This window comes from Clarias gariepinus, chromosome 19 (genome assembly GCF_024256425.1).
Source record: "Clarias gariepinus isolate MV-2021 ecotype Netherlands chromosome 19, CGAR_prim_01v2, whole genome shotgun sequence".
Taxonomy (NCBI): Eukaryota; Metazoa; Chordata; class Actinopteri; order Siluriformes; family Clariidae; genus Clarias; species Clarias gariepinus.
Genome location: NC_071118.1, coordinates 24,128,518 through 24,151,587, shown reverse-complemented (window position 1 = coordinate 24,151,587; position 23,070 = coordinate 24,128,518). Strand labels below are relative to the sequence as shown.

Below are 23,070 nucleotides of genomic sequence, written 5' to 3'. Positions count from 1 at the left end.
ATGTGTGTATTTGTAAGCGAGAAGAAAAAAGAATGTCATTTCAGCATCCTGATGCAGTGCAGCTGTCACCCTCGACAGCTTTCCGCTGATCTCTGCCCTCTATTTTTTTTTCTCTGTCTCTCTTTTCTGAAACCGAGTGCTTCGTGCATGTTTGGTTATTTTATTTATCAGTTCCTCTTCCACCGGGCCCTCTGTTTGGAAACGCGAGGAAAGCTCGAAGGTGAAAAAACCCGACCGTCAAAGCCGTGTTCCGACGCGGCGCTTGTTGCTTAGCTGCCATGTTTGTCTGATTGCACAGAGAAGGCAGATTCACTCTGCTAAGCAGTCTTTTATTGTGGCTAAAGCAATATCCTGTTGTTGATAGAGTTGCCGAGCCTCGGAGCTCTTTTGTGCTTTCTGTTGCCGGCATCACGTTAGCGATGCTGACACCACCGAACCCGGACGGCAACCACCAATGAAGAGAGGCTTCATATTAAAACCAACAGCTGCTGACAGAACGTAGAGCTCCTGCTGATAACGTTGTGCTAATACCTTTACAGCCAGGAGCCTGATGTAGGCAGACTGTTTGAATGTGTGCGTATGTTTGCAGTTGTGTGTAAGTGAATGTATTACTCTCCTCCTGCGTCACTCTCACCTGCTACTGCAGCAATAAAACTTTTTTTTATTATTATTATTATTTCTTGGCATGTAATGAAATGTTTTTTTTAAATCGTTTTGCTTTATACAAGCTAATTTGACATAAATGAAGATTAAGACACAGCAGCTAACTGTTACAGTAGTTCGATTTGATGGAGATAATTAAGGATGACATCATCTTATTAATTTGTCATTAGGACAAGGAATTATAAAGAATTAGAGCACGGACTAGTGAAATGGAGTAAAGGTAGCGCTAGCTAGTGAGAATTTGAGATACTTTACTACAGTATGTTTTCTGAAAAATATATACTGCATGGTATGGCGTAAAAAAAAATTAATAATGAAAAAAAACAAACAGCAAAGCCAGTGCCCTAAAAGGGAAATATGTGGGAGGGTCCACGCTCCAAGCCGGCCCCAAGCCCAAAGGGTTACGCCATAAACACATCTGGTGTGAAAACCTGTGCCAAATCAAATGCGCAGATTGAATTATCCTCTCGGGCGAGCCATAATTGGGGCAGCCAAAAGAAAAAGAATATCACCATCAACGCCGGTAACGAATTACAAGCCGAATTTTTATAAAATAAAAAAAAAAAAATCACGAGCCAATATTTTTTTTACATTTGGACATAGAGAACATTAATGTTTAAACTGAGAAATATTACACTTTTATGCACAAAATGATCTCATTTCAAATTTGACCTTCTACAGGTCTCAAAGTTGGGACAACGGCATGTTCACCATGGAAGAAGAGTCTTCTATTCTTTTCAAAAGAGTTTGAAGATGTCTGGGCGTTAAGGTTTACGTATGGCTTGCTTTTTTGCATGCTGAAGCTTTAGTTGGCATCTGCCGATGGCACGGCGGATAGTTTTTACCGACAGTGGTTTCTAGAAGTATTCCTGGGCCCATTTATTAATGTCAATGACACAGTCATGCCAATGGGTGATGCAGTGTCATCTGAGGGCCCAAAGACCACGGGCATTAAACAAAGGTCTTTGGCTTTGTCCATTACGCACAAAGATGTTTTAAAAGTATTCCACAATCTTTTTTATGCACTCTTTCACAGATATAACAACTTTTTTGAGACCTGTAGCAGGCATCAAATTTGAAATGAGCTAATTCAGTGAATAAAAGTTAAAAATTTCCCCATTAAAATATTTATGTTCTCTATGTTCTATTGTGAATAAAATATTGGCCCTTTTGATTTAAAAGTCTTTTAGTTTTCATTTTATTCAAATTTAAGAAACTTCCCAACTTTTCCTGAATTCGAGGTTGTACACTGGCACACCAGTACATGGCCCAGTCACTAGGGGATGGTCTTGGCAAGGCTTCAGTCATTTGTTCTGCTTTTAAAGATGATGTCTGTCCACTCTAGAAGCTATACAAGCCAGTATTGTAAACCTGCAGCTTATGGTCATGTCACACCTCTTCCCAGCCGGTCTGTTCACATCTGTCAGATTACAGCACAGGAAAAAGTTCAGATAATATCGATCTCCATCCACAATCATGCATGCAACAAACCAGCAATGCATATCAATGTGTTTTCTGAAAGAGGGCAAAATGTGTCCAGTCTGTCTGTCTGTCTATCTATCTATCTATCTATCTATATATATATATATATATATATATATATATATATATATATATATATATATCCTAAGGGATTATTAGGAACACCATACTAATAGGATTCGCTGACCTTAACATCTGAAGGTTGATTTTTCTGTAACAAAATGTCTTAGTGTTTTTTGTTTTTTTTTTAATACCACAGCAGTTTGCCAGCAATTGTTCTGGAATCACTCACTCACTCACTCATCGTCTATACTGCTTTATTTTGTACGGAGACTTGGGGTATGAAGCGGGGCACACCAGGGACAAGGTGCCAATCCGTTAATGGGCACCTGCACACATGTATTCTTACCCGCTCTTTCACAAACTACAGGCAAAAGCCTAATCTGCATGTATTCATACTGTAGTGTGGGAGGGAACCAGAGTACCCGGAGAAGAATTCCACCAAGCACAGGGAGAACACGCAAACTCCATGCACACTGACCGCAAGGCGGGAATTGAACCTGGAACCTGGAGGTGCAAGGCGACAGTGCTAACCATGGATAACCATGCCAGCCACTGTGTTGTCTCGTTCTAGCATGCTGTTTAAAAGTAACTACTATAATAGTAATTTTATAAGTCATCTCTAATTAAGTTAGTTCCTGTGATTACTTATGTTACAGCGATAAATTATCATTCCCCCAACACATTTTTTCGATAAGGCCAAAATCCTAAAAATCTGCTTAATGCGTGTTTATGGTTTAGAGAGCTCATTTCTGCCTTTTTTTTTTTTTTTTTGCATAATTTATCTTTTGCAGTCAATTGTAGTTCATCCCTCATGTGAGAGAAAATAAGTGTGTGGGGGAAAATAAGCGTCCACAACACCGGGTGTCTCCAGAGCATTTCCACATTGGACAAATCTAAGTACTTCTTCTCTGCTTCTTCTCTCATACAACATGCAGTTGAACAACAAGAAATTAGGAATTGGTTGCTTGAAAACAAGCCATGGTCTAGATTCCTAAAGGACTGATACTCTTACGTAGGGAGCTAACCAAAAATAAATAAATAAATAAATCTCAGGTTAACTGACTCTATTAACAGGAAAGTGAGCAATGTTTTGATGACTGTTTATCCCTAACACTGTTTCTGCCTGTTGATTTAGATTAACAAAAACATAATGCTGTACACGAAATGTGCTCGGTGGAAAGAGACCAAAATTTTACCCTTGTGAAATCCTGAAGAATATTTGAGGCTCAGATAAACCGTGGAACAAATGAATTTTCATTAACACAGTAAATGTAATATAAACTGGAATCGTGATCATTCATGGTTAAAGACGTGGGTGAGAACTTTTTCTTTTAAACAGCTGCGGCAGACTTTTTATTATTTTTTCTTGTGACCATTTTGAGCTCGGCGAGTCACGCAGCTGTGTTTATTTGACACGCCGTAGCGACGGTGAAGATATTGCTGCAATCTGCTTAGTTTTAATGTGACTCACTGTATCATGAGAAACTCTTCGTCTCAGCTCAGACATGTCTGCCGATCACCACTTATAGGCTTGGAGTGTATAAGTAGCAAGTAGGATTAGATCTTGGATGGAGGTTAGGTTATCATGCCTCCTGGTACTTCTACTGGTCTAGAAGGTTGTTGTTAGAGTTTGGAGAAAGGCCAGAGAGAGACGAACAGATTTTAACTTTGCTTTTCTGTAAACAGGGAGAGTTTATATAAATGTTTAGTGACCTGTTGTATGTCACTATGACTGAATTGTGTCACCAGTTGAAAAAATATGTTTTTTAAAAAAAAAAAAGATGTTTTCTGCCTGTAATATGCTTTAATGTCTCTCTGGTAAGAAAACATAGATATAGTATATTACACAAATATACTAGTAGTGTTTTTATTTAGTCTACTTTCTAACCTTGTTGTTCTTTACCTGTTAAGAAAACAGCCTGGAGATTTAAAATGACCTGATTTGGATTAAGAGCCCTTGAACACATTATTAAAAGCTTGAAGAATAGTGTTAAATCATCAAAATTTGTTGGAAAGACATCATACATGAAGATCATTTAAACACTCTGTGAAGTTGCATGCTAAAATAATCAGCAGAAAAACCTAGCTATGTTTATTAGTAAAAGTAAGAGCCTTTCCATTACCGTTGATTAAAACTCACAGGATTGGGGCTAAACAGCTGTGTGGCCATAGGAAAACCACTGTTTAGTGAGACTCATAAAAAAGAAAATTGGCTATGGAGTATAAGTGTTTGACTTTGGAACGATGGAAAAAGGTTCAGATCGACAGTGTTATGATCTGTTGTTGCTTCACTTGGTCAGGGCTAGACTTAGCAATATTATGTGGCAATAAAATACAGTTAGCTGATGACCTGAATGTACAGAATGACCAAGTTATCACATCAGTGGAGTATTTGATCCCCGACGGCACAGGCATATTCCTAGATTCAGATTGTGAAAGTGTGATCCTGTGATCATGAGGAATCATTTTCATACATGAACTGGACACCACTTTGTGTGCTGTAATCAAATCTAAAAAAAAAAAAAAAAAGCTGCATTTTTTTTTTTTCTTTTTTTTTTTTTTTTGGCCAAGCAGTATATAAAACATGCTAACAAATGCAAAGGTCAGAGAAGTAAGTCTGACTAAAGATTAAAAGCTGTGCTAGCTAATGGTGGTATTTAAGTGTGATTGAGTAAGTTTTTTGCATAACTTCATGCCATAGCGACCTAATCAGTTACATTTGTATTTAGATAATTGCTGTCAAAATGTCCTCAGCGCTCATGAGCCATCACATCATTAACTACACAAAGAACCGGGGACAGTCTCTATTTAGGAGACAAAGTATTAAATGGCTTAAAATACCTAATAAATAGATATTAGTAAGACTTTCCCCCCAGTAAAACAGTCGTGTCTGAATTAATTAGTGATTATTATGCCAACGAGTTTAGCATGAACACAGAACAGTCAAGTTAAAAGGTTATCATGAGGTTGATGTTTAAGGGTACTCGTGATTTAAGTGAGGATTCCCTGATCTGTATAAAGATTTCAACGGAATTGGAATTAAATTTTAAACGTGATTTACTCCTTGAACTTTTGAAGTCTTTTTGATGTCTATAGCATCAGGTCTTCAGTTTTCGGCCTGTGTTTTTATCCCTTCTATCTTTAAAAGCATTTTTTCCTCCTCCTTATCCTATTTCATTGCTGTTTGGATTCACAAATAGTTACTGTACAGCACTTTGGCTGCCACGGGCTGTCTTTTTAAACACGCTATATAAATAAAGCTGACTTGACTTGACACAAATAAGAGAGAGGGTCAGGAGAGATTTTTCAGTGACTGCTTCTGTGCTTTTTGTGTTTCCTTCTCGCTTGTAAGCCAGTATTTTATACTGTACCGCTTGGGGTGAGTTTTATTCAGCACTTGGACCGCCAACCTCCTACTGCGCTGTATTTATCCGCCTCCTCACCGCCATTCAGCGCGAGCCTGCTGACGTGCCTGTTTGTATTCAGTCAATGTTTGGTTTGTTTTATGATTATTTCTGGTCGGGTTTTATTGGAATTTCTGGATCGATATCTCAGCCGGGCGAGACGAGCAAAAGCAAGGTGAGACGAGGGCTGTGCTGATGGCTCATTTTGGCTCGCCCTGTACAAAAGCACCTCCCGCTCTGGGAGATTGAATATCTCCGTGATGCTGCGCGTGCTCTCCAAGTTGGACTGGTTTCAAGCGGGAAACAGCACGATTGAGCAGTTTTGCGAAAAGGTGCTGAAGGCGACAAGCACGTAAATAGTCAAGGCACATTAAGCTGTCACTGCTAAAACATTAGCTTTATCAGATCGCAAGCGGGTTGAGCATATCTCCGATCATTGCGCATCAGCACTGAAGCAGCAGCTGACATTCGAGCACGCTGCGGCTCCTGGTACCGTGTATCATGTAACGACTCCGCGCTGATATATCGATGTGCGATCTCCTGAGATGAAACACTTTTCTGCATAAATGAATGTAATACATAAATGAATAGACAAACAGTAGAAGAAGCAGAGGAGTGTGTAGTACCGTGGATTTAAACCACATTAGTGACAGGAAGGCTTAGATATGCAGAGAAAGACTCTGTGACCCTTTCAGCAACACAGCTGTGTCCCAAGGTGCATATAAAGACAAGGATTACCGTACACACTCCAAGTTGTTCGATTCCTGCTTAGAAGTATTCTCCTATGTGCTTGCCTTTTTTATTTTCCTTTTTTAAAGTATCCATATCTATTTTTTATCAGCGCCTTCAAGACCTTGTTGGTTTCTTACCTTCTTCTCTTGCTATTATATTTAACACATTAAATATAATATAACAGTAAGATATAACACATTTTTATAACAGTTTCTGAGACATTACAGATACCATCAGGACATTTCTAATGCTGACTCAGGGAGAGCCAGCTAATGTTAAAATCTATAACTCTATAAAGAACGTGCTGATGAGCAGGTTTGCATGGCCAAGTGTATACGCCCTTAAACTCACGTGTTCAGGTTTTTCTAACTAGAGCAAGTGATGTGTGTTTTCCTTCTCAAACAGCATCCAGTCTTTAGATTTCAGTTCATCTTTATTTGTATAGCGCTTTTTTTGGGCCATTGTCCCAAAGCAGCTTTACAGATTCAATTGAGCAAGCTGAGAGTTATGTCAATAAAAAATAAAATTAAGACTCCGAGATGACGGTAGGAAGAAACATTGTGAGATACCAGACTTAACATGGGAACCCGTGCTCATATCAGATAGCAGCGAGTGATCTGCTGTCATACTGTGTGTTAGGAGGCTGGAAGTTCAGTCTAACAGTAGAGGTGTTTAAGTTTGTATGCAGTCTATTTTCGTTATTAAAGGCTCAGGTACAAAATTGTTTGTAGGAATTTCAGTTTTGAACTATTGAGTCTGTAGTCATGTGGAACTGTCCGCCAGTCAACGCACGCATCCCAAACAAGCGACGAGATCTCCAACCAAAAGACTCAGGCAGGTGTTACCATACATATAAGGCTACAGTAAGCTTACTGTTTTGATACATAAGTACATTAAAGGCATTTATACTTTTACTCAAGTAAAAGTTTTAATTCATGACTTCTACTTTTACTAATGATGGGTCGTTCATGAACGATTCGTTTTATTTGAACGAGTCTTTAACGTGACTCAGAAGAACGAGTAGTCTCGGAGAGTGATTCATTAATTTTCTATTGAGCGTGCATGCGCAAAGCATCGCAAAAACGTCCGTAGGTTATGTACAGGAAACAGAAATGAGTAGTTATCTTTGAGTCTTTGGTCCGAATCGTTTGTTCTTTTGTTACGTGACTTTCAGAGACGCTATGCCATGCAGTACACAGGATACAGAATTGAACGGTTCTTTTCAATAAGTCTTCTATTTCTAGTCGTTAATTTTTTTTTTAGGCACATGACAGCCATAGACGCTATCCAATGCAAAAGACTTAAATGAACGAACGACTCAGACCAGAAGATTACTCCAACTACTCATTCTGTTTATCATAATATGTCCTTAGCTGCATTGTAATATTTTCATTACTGGAACTATAGCCAAAATTTGTGTATGTAGACGTGTTGGGGGTCTGTGTATTAATAATGTCACATTGTATTTTATTGCTTATCAAACAAACTAAATAACCTAAATGACTTAAAAAAAGGATTTGTTTATTTTGATGAAGGAGATTTAAAGAACCGAGTCACTAAAATGATCCAAACTTTCAATCACTAACTTTGACTGCAGTAATATTTTTACAGTAATCTCTAAGTACTGGGTTTGTGTATATCTTTAGAAAACCTCATCATATGTCCCACAGCTGAATTATGGCCAAAAAAGATCAAAAGTCAGGTTTTGACCAAATGCTTCTAGTTTAAGGAAACATTTAAATTATAACGGAATCTTTTACAATTTTTTTTCTTACATTTTACATTTTTACTCTTGTTTGTGCTATCTTCCTGCTGAGATCACATTAGATAAATACCATGCTAGGAACACAAACACAGTCGCATAAAGATGTTTTAATTGGCAAGTGTGTTTTCCTGTCATTGAACGTCATGCCTCGCAACTTGTTGGTTACCTGCTGTAGCAAAACAGATCTAAGCCTAATAGATTCAGTTTGTAAATGCTCTAAATACCAGCTGTCAAATGATCTGTGATGCGCGCGCACACACATACACACTCTACTCTGGCACTTTAGAGATGACAGCTTAAATTTAAATGCTTGTTTAAAAAAAATGGGAAATTTACTGAATTAATCAGTAATTAGCACAGCTGTAAGAGCCAACAGTGATCAGTCAAGTCTGAATCAGGTATGGCTGACATTTACCTCAGGAAATGATACTAGAGACTAATAGACTCAGCCTGAAATGTAATATTCTTTTTCTGTCATTTTTGGGATCAAAATTTAAATGCTGGACGTTTCATTATAATGAACCTCCCGTGACCTAAACGCTACTGTTGTGTACATTCCTGTTTCTACTATTAGATTCATTCAATTCAAGATTCAAATCTAATTAATAAAAACAAGTATAAATCTAATGTCTTTAGACAAAAATACCTAGAAGTTTTCATATGAAAATTGCACATGGGTATGTATGATAGGCATTCAAGTCAAACTAGGACTTTACTTCTGAGCAGAGGCATAAAAACCAAGTGACATTTACAAAAGACTTAAAGCGCAGTACAGTGATGAGACTCTTAGCCGCAGTAAATCATCGGAACGGTGAAAACCTTCAACTGGTAAAATCATCTGGCAACTGTACAGAGAGTGGGAACTGTACACACATTCACTCACCAACATCACTTCACACATTACAGGAACTCAGAAGGGACACAACCTCCGTACAGTCCTGACCTCGCTCCAAGCCCTTTTCACTTGACATGTTTGGGTCATTAAAGGAGTTCCTGGGAGGCTAGCGTTTTATGTCTCTAGTGTACTATATAGAGGGGGGATTATATAGAGAAATACAGGGAGTTTTTACTATCATAACAGTGTTCTGTTATTCTGCACAAGTCCCAGTTTCATGTGCTCATTTCAGGACATTCAAGTCTCAGGAGGTTAAGATAGAACCGAATTGCGAAACAGAAGCATGTGGTCTCTTGCTGTTGTAGCCTCCGCCTCAAGCTTCAACATGTTGTTCATTTTTAGATGCTTTACTTCGAGCTGTCCTGACAACTTCAACTGTCTGCCGTTCTCATTTCTTAAACAGGTGTTTCGGGCCTTGAAATGTTAAACGAGCCCATTTGGCACTAACAGACACTATTGGATGATTCCACGATTGAGCAGGTTACTGTACATGTGCTGTGATGTAGCATTCTAGCAATGTTTTCAATCACTCTGTGTTATGATTTGCTTTGGGTTTATTTTTTTTATTTTCCATTTCAAGTTTCTGCCTTCTGGTTTATGTCTGAATTTTTTACTGATCATTTCTGATTTTTTTTTTATTTATTTTACACCCCCTTTTTTTCTGCCTCCCAAACTCAGTCCAGTGTATCTCATACCTCTTGTTTATCTTCCTCCTTGATACAGGACCTCATGGCTAAAGTACGAGCAATGCTGGCCAAAGGCCTGCAGCCCAACCCGTCCTGAAAGATGAGAAAAGGGGAAGACAGAAGACTGAGCCAGCCACGAGCGTCACCTTCATCAGCACCATTCAGGACTGCAATGCAGGGCTCTACTGATGCGCTTTTATCCCTTTATGCATACTCTTATGGATCTTATGTCACCGGGCATCGTTGGTGATTCCCTTTAATGTAAAAGGTTTGTGATGAGCCAGGCTGCATGCAGGGTTTATTGATTTTGCGTACTTGCGGTATTCCCATGTTTTTTTTTTTTCTTTCTTTTTTTTTTCCCCCACGGGAGGTGCTATTGTAAAATTAATAAATAAATAAAAAATCTGAAAATTGAAATGCTTTATTTTACGAGAACAAATTAGAACGTTTGACTAAATTGATAACAGAGCCCCATCTTGTGTGATTAGGCTTCAACCAGCGGGGAAGTGTTTAATCCTTCTGTGAAGGATTAGGATCATTTCTCTTCTTCTGTCTCAGTTCTTTTTTCCCAGCCAGGTTCGTTTTTCTAAAGCCTTTTGCTGCTCGAGATTGTGGCGTTTACTTTTATCTAATGTGGCCTTCATGCTGTAAGTTTGTACAGGCCTTTCTTTGCATCTGCTTTGTAAAACTGAACAGTCAATAAAATTCGAGCCATGAACTTGTGCCACTGAGTCCGTGTCTGATTAAGTTCAGTGTTGCTTTACAGATCCATGATAAGATGCTGCATACCAGAACTGCTAATCGTGCTCATTCAAAATGAGCTAATTCTGCTTTTCAAACGCTCCAGAAAAGCTGATTAGTATATCCGGATTTAGTTCTTTGAGATAATGCCGTTTTGAGTGGAAAAGGGAGATATTTCTAAATTTTAAATCATGATCAGTGAGTTAATGACTGGCTAATGCCAATGGTACCCAAAATATTTTCTTTTGTGCAAAATATGTAAATAATGTATGTTTTAAGTTGATGTACAATGCTAAATAACATTTGCGCAAAGTGGGGCAGTGGTAGTTCAGCAAGTTAAAGCTCTGGATTGCTAAACAGAAGGTGAAGGGTTCAAGCCCCGGCTCCACCAAGCTGCCACTGTTCGGCCCTTGAGCAAGGTCCTCAACCCTGACTGCTTCAGGAGTACTGTTTCATGTGTGACCATGCACTCTGACCCCGGGTTCCTAACAAGCTGAGGTGTGTGTAGAAGATCGTTTCACTGTGCTGTAATGAATCTGTGACAAAGTAAGGATGCTTCTAATTTTGGTGCTTTATTTATAATCAGCTGCGTTTTTCAGTTCTTAACAGAGCTGCTAGTATTTTAGTTTTTCACTAATGTAAAGCAGCTGTTCATATTTTGTACAGGAGCATATTACACACTTATAAAATATGTCCAGTATGGGCTTAGTCTTCTTAGGGCACTGGTGGCTCAGTGGTAGGTGTTTCGCCGGCCATGCGAAAGGCCTGGGTTTGATTCCCACCCAACGCCCAAACCCCAGCCCCTGGATGCAGTGCCCGTCCCAAGCCCGGATACAATGGGAGGGTTGTAAAACCTGTGCCAAGCTTGTATCCGCGGACCGGACGTTCCGCAATGCCGACCCCTTGCCGGTGTTTAATCGAAAAATGCTACCCATCGAGTTGTGCTACATACCGTATCTGCGCATGCGCAGTCCCACTAGTTGGCGCTCTGTTTCCACACCCATAAATCCATGCTACCTTGGTGCTGAGACTTCGGTTGACCGTGAGTTTAAACCGTTTTCCTTTGCTTACTTTGACTGAAACATTTGAGTTTCATATTGTCATGAATGAGCCTTAATGTTTACGAAAAATAAAAACGTAGAGCAGAAAACTATCATGGAAAAGCTTTATTACTCAAATTTAAACACCTACATTTACATCTTTTTGAATACTTAAAGCTCTTCTAAGAAGATTGAACGTCCATACAGATGTCGCCGTTAAAAACGCATGTTTCGAGAAAAGAAATCCCGTGACTTGCCGCGGCATTGCGCGGCTGCTCACGGCAAGCTGTGAAAATGCCCTTCATTACCACATGTAGGGGGCAGTCGTGTTTCAGTTTGAAGTATTGTGTGTCTACTGAGGCCGAAAATGTGTGCTCTCTCTTAGGCGCCCATTGACAGCAAGCGACAGAGCGCATAAACGTGTTGAGCTCAAACTAAACTGTAGTGTAGTTTCTTAATAATTTCGGTCAGCATTTATTAATTTACAAAAACCTTAGTAACAATAAGGGCGAATTAACTCCTAACTAACTTCTGCGCTATTACCCCGGTGATGAGGTTTACCGTATGAATTGAGGTAGCGTAAATCGATAGACTCTGCTATCGATTCGTGCTATGGTAGCATTTTTCGACAAGGCAGCAAAAATGGACAGAACACCGGGATCAGGCGAAAGACCAACCGCATAGACTTCGTCTTTCTACAGTTATGCTATCCTAGAGATTATAATTAAAATGCTTTACCATAGACATAATAAGAAAAACTTTATCAACTAATTTTTTTTTAATTATTAGAACACAAATTAGTCTTCCCTCTTAAAGTTTTTCTACAATTTATAGTATGAAATTAACTTAACTGGGATTATAAATCACTGACTTTCGGTGGTGGTGTTCCATGACCTTTCTCTGTCTTAGTCTTCTTTTTCTCAGGATCTTCCAGGAACAGATGCGTGTATATTGAGTCCAAAGTGACCCTACAACTGCACAAGGTCATGGCTTTTGACATCTGATGGCAGCTGGTTGGCGTAGATCTAGTTTAAGTGTTTTGCGGGTACAGGAGTGCATACTTACGTAGTGACTTTTTCTTTTCCTTTTTCTTATTTTGAATTAATTCACGGTTGAACTACATTTCCTGCCCTAAAGAAAAAAGTCTCGCGCTTCAATATTTAGCTTGACCTCCCTACAGGAGCCACTATTCATGATGAGTACATGGCTTCTTGTGCTTCCCTTCTTACCCTGATGCACCAATGCTCTGGAATATGGGCAGTCTGGACTCATCAGCCTCATAATCTTTTTCTATAGTTTAAAGTCCAATCTTTATGCTTTCTAGCAACCTGAAGCCTGCTTAATCTTTCTAACAAGTGTTTTTCTTATGGATGCAACGTTGGTTAGTCACAATCTTGTGAGCTGTACTGTAATTGCACCGTTTGTGTGGAAAGTACTTCTACTCTAAAGATTTCTACTCTGCATTCTACTACGATGCAACTTCATCAAACATTTAAGTGATTTCCTTTCAAAGACATTCAGGATTTTTAATTTCCTTCTGTGAAGTGAAACAGAGATCTCTTTTAGCCGACAGTGTATATTAGGAGTTTTATTAGTATTTTGTGTAGATATACGACATTATAATTAAGCCACCTATAGTACACTTTTTTTTTTCAGGTCTGAGATCCTAGGTTTCTCAATTCAACAGAAAAAAAAATCCCAAATTGTCCACAGTGTAATCTGGATCATCCATGTGCTCGCTTCTATGTATTTTCTAATTCTTGCATCTGTAAATCCGTCTTTCGGATTGTCCGTCTGTCCGGTCGGCTTGGTAACTGATAATCTTCAGTAAATTCGTAAATCTGGTCCGAGTTCATGAGGAAGACCCTCTCTGGGCACGAACCTCGTCTTAGAGTTCATGCTATTATCAGAAAATTACAAGATTCAATCTTGACTACGCTACAGCCACCCATGTCTGAGAGCCCGAATGCTGAAGCCCCAGTTTTTATTTTTTTTTGTTTGTTTTTTTGACTCGGATGGCCTTTCTCTACCCCTTATCGAACACTGGAGTCTGTTTGTACACGGAATAAGCGCTTTGCATTCTCCCAAGTGCTTTCAAATGTTTAAAAAGATGCTGCATTCATGTGTACCAAAGGGAGTCTTGTGTTAACTTTCACCCTCACCGACTAGTAGATTTAAGATGATTGCAGGGATTTCGCTGGCTTTTTTTATTTTTTATTTTGGCCTGAAAGAAAGTGCACTTTTTTATTAAATCTCCTGATAAATTGGACCGCCATGTACTGCTAACACACTTGACCGCTAAGATTAAGACTTCCCAAAAAAACATGCCCTGCCCAGATGTGGTCTGTGTGTTGCTAAAAGCATTACTTGGTTGTGTTGCTTGGTCCATAAGTCTATAAACCCTGAACCGTGATCCCTGTGTAGGTCGTTGTGTCGAAAGCAAACAACGTTCAGAGTAAATCAGCTTCACTAAAGTGTACAATGGTGCTTAATCAGAGGTTAACGATATGTTTAGGCAAATCTCTTACAGTTGCTCGCACGCTGCCAATATTTAATTACACAAAGCGATGCATCTTTTCTGCTTTTCAAACCGCAGCTGATGAAGGAAACTTTAATTAGGTTTTTGCATCTGAACACCCCATCCTCGTGCTGCACGCGTTCGGGGTTCTAGAGATGGAATTGGCAAGTTTATGAAGTGTATTGATTTCATTAAAATATAAAATTCAATCTTATTAAATGAAATATGTTTAATTAAGCACTTTTTATATGGACGGATTTAATACCAAGGACTTTTTTTTTTTCTACATTTTGATTTATTTATTTCATTTTATTTATAATTTTTCTACATAGCCATACACAACGGATGGCACAACGGTGTAATGGTTAGCACTGTGGCCTCGCGCCTCCGAGGTTGAGGGTTCGAGTCCCGTCTTGGGGCTTCATGTGTGGAGTTTGCATGGTTTTTTTTCTGTCCTTGGTGGTTTTCCCCCCACAGTCATACAGATTAGGCTAAATGTTTAAGCAGTTCCCAAATTGCCTGTAGTGTAGGAGTGAGTGTTTCTGCATGTTTGCCCTGCGATGGATTGGCACCCCGCTTTGTGTGATAGGCTCGAGGTGTCCCGCGACCCTGTACTGTACAGGATAAGCGATGCAGAGAATGAGTGACTGAGAGACCTACATTGGTTAGGATGCAAGTTCTGAAAAAGATTTTTACAAACTATTACCTGTTAAAAGGTGACTTAATGGTTAGCACCGTTGCCTTGCACCTCCAGGTTCAATTTCCACATCTGGTCTGTGTGCATGGAGTTTGCACGTGCTTGGTGGGTTTCCTCCAGGTACTCCGGTTTCCTCCCACAGTCCAACACATGTAGTTTAGGCTAATTGGTGTTCCCAAAATTGTCTGGAGCATGTGAGTGGTGCCTCGCCTCTGACCCCAAGTCTCCTGGGATAGGCTTCAAGCCCCCCATGATCCTATATACAGAATAAAGTGGTAAAGATGATGAGTAATTGAGTAACTGTTTAAAAAAAAATAAAGAGAGAGATGGGTTTGGAAATACTTTGGAAATCCTTGAGTAGTTTCTGAACAGAAATGTTTGGACACGAGAGTGCTCTCAGTGGAGCCGAGCCTAAGTGCAAAAAGCATCCTGCGAAAACGTATTTCTCTAAACTGTTAAATTAGTTGCTAATGACTGCAAAGGGAAAATTAATGTTTTGGCAGAAACAAATTAATTTTGACGAGATGGTGCTAGTAAATACCTTTTTACCTTGATGTGCTTTTTTAAAATAAAAATTGTATTTATATATTTTTTTTTTTGCAGCATGGCAGTCACAAATAATTTTAATGGATTACTTTATAGGTTTTGCTAATTAACATAATTAATTTGGGTAAAAGGCTTTCCTTTGGACCGAAACAAGCTCCCTGGAGGACTGTTCGGCCATTTGCGGATCAGCGTTGCCCTGCTGACATGGATGTTTGCCTTGGAGTTTGGGACTGAAAATGTACCAGTTTGGACCAAAAAAAAATTTTTTTTTTTTTTTTTTTTTTTTTTTTTTTTTATTCATGTTTGGTTTGGAGTGGCTCTAATGACCGAGGAAGTACCTGAGGATGTAATATGTCAAAGATTTCAACCCAAATGAATGACCCTCTTAACTTCAGCAGTAATTACACAATTCACATGGCTGCCCAGCGCATTGAACGTCATTGCCAAATAGTGGCAATATTTTTTGCATTTAAAAAAAACAACAAAAAAAAACAATAATGTGTTTTTAGGATTTTTGGAAATCTGGAGCGTGAGTAGGAAGCTCACTGGCAGGGTTCCACAAAAGCAAAAACAACACAAAATGAGCTGAAGATTAAAAAAAAAAAAAGGCTTTTCTTTGAAAGAAAAGCAATTTTCCTTGTGTGGGAAGTCAACAGCGGTGTGCACGCATTTCTCAATTGTGATATCTTCAATATTTTCTATTATCCAATTCAATCCTTATATCATTTCAAGTACAATAACTGTACTAACACTTTCTCTTTGTTTTCCATAGTCAATGTCTATGGTAAGTGGCCTCACTATCTTTTTAAATTAAAATTTACTTTTGTTCAAACAATGACCCTAGAAACCTTTCTTGCGGGACAAATGCTACAGTCATTAATACGATCCAAACAGAAAGCATGATGCTTTTTCTCTCTTCCATCTGTAGCTTGCTGTAGAGGCCCAACCTAATCACCGGCTTACTGCATTCCAAAATAAACCATATTCCCGCCATATTTTCCATACGCCATTCCCACCCCCCTCTACCCCCCCAAACAAAAAGAAGGAACATTTCATTTATCTGGCTTGCACAGAGCACGGCCGTGCACAGATCATCATTTTGCATGCTGAGAGAATAGTTCTCTCGGGTAGAGTTACATCATGGTGAGTTTATTCATCGCTCTCATTATGCACCTCATCTGAAGAAAAGTATCCATGTCCACCACCAACGATACACAGTGTTGACACAATTTCGCAGTTAGATGACGAAGAGACCTTGGGAGAACTCCGAGAGGTTAAAGCGTAGCATGCAATTGCTTTCTGTTGTGGGTTTTCTCCAACCTCTACATATTCGTTCGGCTGTAGGAACTAAACTAGGCAATAAGCTGCAAAACGGCAGCGCAGCAGGCTTCAAATCTGCCATCGATTCAGGAGAAAATTAAAGAGCTCGAGATGTGCCGAATGAAAACCGACTCCTGATGTGGTTCCTAGAGGACTGCTTTAAATTCTGTCCAGACCACTTCAGACATATAGACTTCCCACAAGGGAGGGAGACGTCACCCGTAACTGGTGCTGGTTTTTGGTGTTTAAGCTTTATTGCGTTCCATTATGTAATAATATTTGCTTAGACGCCTGCGTCCATTCGAATTAGGTTGATGTAGCGTCAACTGGCTTATTTCTCCCTTCATTGTTGTGCTTCAATTTGGTGGTTCGGGGCACTTAGTAAATCACTTCCTGCTGTTTCTTAATTGCAACAATGGCTTTTTGTAGACTTTGAAGGTGCCTCGAATTACAAGATGGAGACCACCTGGGAAATAAGGCTTTTTGTTTCTTAACCAGTAATACTGATGTATTCAGACAAAACGGCAGCCTTCTAATTTATGGGGCACATTTGATAAATGAAGCTACTGTTAAATAACTAGAGTTAATACGGTTACACAGCATTGCTTTGCTTCTAGAATGGGCTTACTGTTGGCTCCTTTATTGGGGAAATCATTCTTTCTTTGGGTAAATTCTTCAACCCAAGTAAAAGCTTTATCCTGGTCAGAGTTACAGCTTATCCGCATTCTATCTGATCCACCTAGCTTCATTGGGCTTGGGAAACCTGAAATAAACCTGCATGGACAAAAAAATAAAACCCTCCAAAAGATCAACCCAGAGGCCTATAATCACCCACTTACTAAGATGGCAGTTAGTGCTCCACTCCACACCAAGGTACAATCACATTTTGTTATGTTATATGAATAGCAGTTTGATGTACCAGTTGTTATCATGTGTCTTGTATGACAAAATCATGGTGTCCCAAACTGTATTTAAAAAAAAAAAGTGGTGGCACAGTGGGTTATTGGGTAGCACTGTCACGTTGCAATTCTTGGGGCAGGGTTTAAATCCCAGTTCAGTGGCTTTCCTCTGGGTCTTGTTGGTTTTCTTGATTAAGTATGATTGACAATTTAGTGTATAACTGATTGTGTGCACTTTTGCACATGAGTACGTTGGCACCAGATCCAGGATATACCCTGACTTGTGCCCCAAGTTCTCTGGAATAGGCTCCAGGCTCCAGGCTCCATATGACCCTACACAGGGTAAACACTGTGAAAAAAGTATTTGCCTATTTTTATTTATTTTTTTGCGTATCTGTCACTAAGGAAAAAAATCTGTCCAAACCCACCTAACCCTATCTGAAAATGTGATTGCCCGTAAAACTAATTACTGGCAATCAAGTGTTTGCGATAAATTGTTTTAATTCAGCTACATTGATTTTCAGGCCTAAACGGCCTGTTTAAGGTCATGCCACAGCATCTAAATCTGATTAAAATCCGGACTTTGACTTGGCCACTCTAAAACCTAACCGTGGTGGACTTGCTGGTGTGTTTTGGATCATTGTCCTGCTGCATAACCCAAGTGTGCTTGAGCTTGAGGACACAAACTGATGGCCTACCTTTTTCCTTTATGAATTTCTGGTACAGCGCAGAATTCATGGTTCCATCAATTATGGCAAGTCGTCTAGAACCTGAATATATAAACATCCCCAGACCATTACACTACCACCTCCAGGTTTGACTGTTGGTATGATGTCCTTTTTATTTAATACTGTGTTTGTTTTATGCCAGATATAATGGGACACACACAGCTTCCAAAAAGTTAAACTTGATCCACAATATATTTTTTCCAAAAGTTCTAATCATAATCTAGATGTTTTTGGCCGGTGTCAGACAGGCCTTTTTGTTTTGTTTTTTTGGTCAGCAGTGGCTTTCACCTTGGAACTCTTCTATTGTTGCCATTTTTGCCCAGTCAAAATACAAAATCTTTCTTATTTCTGAAAAACACTGACCTTAACTGAGGCAAGTGAGGCATGCAGTTCTTTAGATGTTGTCCTTGGTTCTTTTATAAACTCTTGTAAAAGTCGTCCTTGTGCTTTTGGAGTAATTTTGGTAGGCCGGCCACTCCTGGCAAGGTTCACCACTGTTTCAAGTTTTCTTCATTTGTGGATAATAGCCCTCACTGTGGTTTGCTGGAGTCCTAAAGATGGCTTGGTAACCCTTTCCAGACTGATACATGTCAATTACTTTGTTTCTCATCTGTTTTTGAATTTCTTTAGATTGCGCTATGATGTGTTGCTTTTTGAGATCTTATAGCATGCTTCACTTTGTCATTAAGGTTCTATTTAGGTAACTTCTTGATCCAACAGGTTTTACAAGTACTCAAGCCTGGGTGTGTCAACTGAAATTTAACTCAGCTTTTCAAAAAAAAATGTGTTTTATTTAAAGAATGCATTTTTTTTTTCATTTACAGGTGGGTGCCATAGTGATGCATCCTGAGTTTGGGGTATTGTCTACATAGAGTAAAGTATTAAATGCGCCTCCCAGGGCAAAATTTATGACCTGTGGTTTCTATGGATTTTCACCAAAGCAATCCATGGTGGATTAAATAATACTGTATAAGGGCCATAGATGGTACCCTATGATGTCTCTACCTTCCATCCCAGACAGGATATATTCCCGCCTTCCCCTCAGTGAGTTTTAGCTAATAGGCCAGCTTGGTTTTCGCCGAGTTCATTTTCTTCGTCGTGTCAGTTTGTCTTGTGCAGATCATTTGCTGCCGATTTTAGAAAGTCAAGATGAGTCGGATAAAGAATATTTCTTCCAAATGTTTTAAAAGCCTTCCTCAGTAATCATTTGCAAGTCTAATTTGGAAATGGTCTTGAGTAAGAAACTGGCGAGATGTTTAATGGCACTTGTCTGAAGCCGCATTCCTCCTCTCTTATCTCTTTCTTACACTTGGCACTGACTCTGGTCTGATGCCCCCGTCAGATGTATCAGATTAGACGTGCAGAAATAAACAAAAAAATGCTTGCATCCTACAATGTTTGCGGAGATGAAGCTGGTGCACTAGCTAATCTCTGAGGACCGGTTGGTTTATAAAAGATAGAGTCAATAGGAGTGACTTCATCACCACTGCACAAATCTGGTTGTCTCCGGATTGTAACACCTGAAAGGTTTTAATTTCCAGCGCTAGATGAAGTAGTTTCCCTGAAGCTGTGTGTGTCTGGTTAGCTTATTTTCCTTTCCTCACTTTATTCGCTATCACGCAACTCGTCATTGATTGGACTGGGTTCGGTCCGTGTGTCCGAGGAGTGAAAGTTACTTCGGAGCCAGAGACAGATCAAGCAGCACTGGTGCTTTTGTCAGCCTTTAACATGGCATTGCTCACACTCTGACAAGGCTTGAGGCAGAACACGGTTGCTCTCGTTATGTCCCCGCCTGTCAGATATCACACAGCCACCAGCCACCACTTGAAGGTTAATGATGGCCACCAGGGCTGGGCTTCAATTGCTGGTGAAGACTGAAAACAATCGTTTGATGGGTGTCTCTCACATTCCCAGCCAAATCCCTGGTGTCCTCATAAAAGCCTTCCACAGGGCTTAATTCTTACTCATGAAGTCTTGAAGAAAAATCATTTCCCAAACAGCTGTAATGAGAAAGCTTGTGATCCAGATGCGCTTGATTGGAGGGTCCATGTTGTGTTGAATTGTTTCTTATCTTCTGTGCAAACTGTTCAAAACTTGGACTTGGATTCATTACGTTAATATTTTAAGGAAACGCGTTTTCTTACAAATAAGACACAAAAGAACACACTTTACAACACAAGTTGAAATGCAAAGCAGGATTTTTCATTGATTCACACCCTCATGTGTCAATTTCCAAGGCTGTACCTTTATTACTTATAATTTAATCATTTGGAATCCAGTCACTTCCTTAAATCCCTTTGATGCCCATCTCTTTGATGCCCTGTGATTTGATGCCCATCTTCTCAGCCAGATATTGTCTTTCCTTTCACAGGCAGGCAAGCCGATGAAGTGCTTTTCCTTCCATCACTAAGACAACGACGGTGCAATCTGTCGCTGTCTTCGCTTCACCTTAGTCACACGCAGGAGCCGGTGACCTCCGGAGCCGTTTCGGATGGCAATAACGGCCTCCATTTACCACGCAGGCCAGTGGAGAGAACAGGAGGAGGGGGTGCAGTGGAGCTCAGCTGTGAGCGATGGATGTAATAATTGCTGATTCTAACCTCTGTGTGCAATTCCCTCTGAGGAACTGCCTCTCAGTATAATGCAATCGCAGGAAACTAATGCATTTGTTTATATTACGCCGTCGCCTTAGCATAGCATCTGCGAGATAAACCGGTATAGTTGCGACCTAATCATCACAAATCTTCTAGATGCTTTGTGCTGTACTGGCCTAGAAGCAGAAGGGAATAAATGGGGAGTAGTATACTTGTAAGATTAGTTACGTATGGAATAAAACGCAGTGGAGCATCGGTGTCAGGGTGAAGTGATGGGACCTGACGCTAAAGGAGAGTTACTGCTCCTACCCTGAGGTTGATTGTTTGATTTCTAAAGTGATGTATTCCTTTTATACTACAACATATCCTTTTTATCCACTTAGATTCATTAATGTTAATGTTGAGTAACATCTGTATGTTCTGTTTTAACACTAACATAATAACAGCTCGACATAATTGTTCCCTGCGAGAGATCGGCGTACGATAGAACGCTTGTTTACCTTCTGTACTAGGTAAAAGTGAAGGTATGTTTACGCCGGGAACACATTCACCGACTTCTTAACCTCTACAACCCAGTTTCGATTTTGTCAGGGCTACTTTTGCGTAAGCGCCTGACCCATTTTGTTGATTGAAAGAAACGCTACAGAAATGAGACAGTGCCAGACTTCCAGCACCACACCTCCTTGAACCTGCTCTAAATCTCAATTCCGGTACACCAGTCTTTGTCCAACAAACTCTCTCGGTTATAACAGTACATCCGAAATCAAACGTTTAAAAAAAAAATAAATAAAAAAATAAAGGGTACGATCTGGGATCGAGAAAAGTGGTCATTCAGCAACATGCCACGAGAGCCGCAATCTCAGCCAGCCGTGACTGCGGCGTGATTACCGAGCAGCGTGAGCATAATTTACCTGCAAAGTGCGCCATTGTGTTCGTTCCATGCCACACACCTTCCTTTTATCAAGTGAAGAATGGCCTCATCAACTGCAGCCAGTGCTGAGTGCCGAGTTAGCAGCTCTAGAACTCGGGAATGGGTTCGGCCCCTTCTGTGTTCCATCCGCACTCAGAAAAAGTGGAACCGGGTCAAACAGTTCTGACCTGCTACGCCAAGATGAAGGCTCATCACGTGCCATGTTCAGCATGCAAATAAGGCCTCCGCAGTTCTTTTTTTAATAGAATTTTTGCAAATGTCTCAGTTATTATGTTAGAAGTAAATCTGATGCAAACACAGGTTCTGACAGCGCTGACTAATTATCCTGAGCCTTGTTCATGGTGACACGTTATTAAACAAATAATCCTTTTGCAAGTAGAAAATACTTTTTTGCTTTCTTTTGTTTTGTTCTACATAGATAGAAAGTTGTTAGAAGAAAAATTCTGTCACAGCTTGCTTTGTATTGAACTGCATAACCACAGACGGGTCAGAATTTCCACCAGCTACTGTACAGTATAGTGAGCATGTGGAGAATCGGCTTCAGATTTGGATCATAGAGCCGTTGAAGAAGGTGACCAAGTCTAATGAATCCTACTTAGAGTGAGATGGTTTTCCTGGGAAACCCTGGGTACCAATTATCCAACTATCGTTACGGACTGAGTGCACCCTCTAACATCAGTGGTCCTTCAACAGGATAATGCGCCCTGACTCTCTGCAGAAATTGTTCATATGCATAGGTTGGAGGAACACGACAAAGTGTTGAAGGTGTTGGATTGGCTTCCAAATTTATCAAATTATAATCCAAGCAAACCCGGTGTGGGAATGTACTTGAAAACCTTCCATGGAGGGCCTTACTTTGCAACTTACAGAATTTAGAGGATCTGCTGCCAATGTTTATAATCTGCCTGGCAAAAAAAAAAAAAAAAAAAAATCATGCTGTGGATTTAATAAGCAACTTTGGATAATTGGATAATTACAGCATTGATTAATATGTTTTATACAGCAACGATTCTTTTAACCCTATCTGCTAACTGTCAGTAGTGTCTTATTTCTTAATCAGCCATTGCAGAATAAAAAAAAAAAGGTAATGCATGATTGCCAATCATAAAAAATGGCTAGTAGAAACCAAAGGTATGTTTAATAGTCAAAATAAGAAATTTATATACACATTGTAATGAGACTGAGTCCAAATTCACCCTATTCCAGAATGATGGGTGCATTAGAGTAAGAAGAGAAGTGCATGAAGCGATGTACCCATCATGCATAGTGCCCACTGTATGTTATGATCTGGGGTTGCTTCAGTTGATCAGGTCTAGACTCTGCAACATTATGTGGCAATAAAATCTACTCGGTCACCAGGTTTATC

At 39.7% G+C, this 23,070-nt stretch overlaps 1 protein-coding gene across 1 annotated transcript in view; it reads left to right on the top strand.

Moving 5' to 3' along the window:
• Positions 1–10,413, top strand: part of sfswap (splicing factor SWAP) — a 126,851-nt gene extending 116,438 nt beyond the window's left edge. Inside the window, exon 18 of the mRNA XM_053478414.1 lies at positions 9,728–10,413. Coding sequence (XP_053334389.1) covers positions 9,728–9,787 — 60 coding nt within the window. The 3' untranslated portion in view covers positions 9,788–10,413. The remainder of the gene's footprint in view (positions 1–9,727) is intronic.
• The last annotated feature ends 12,657 nt before the right edge of the window (positions 10,414–23,070 follow it).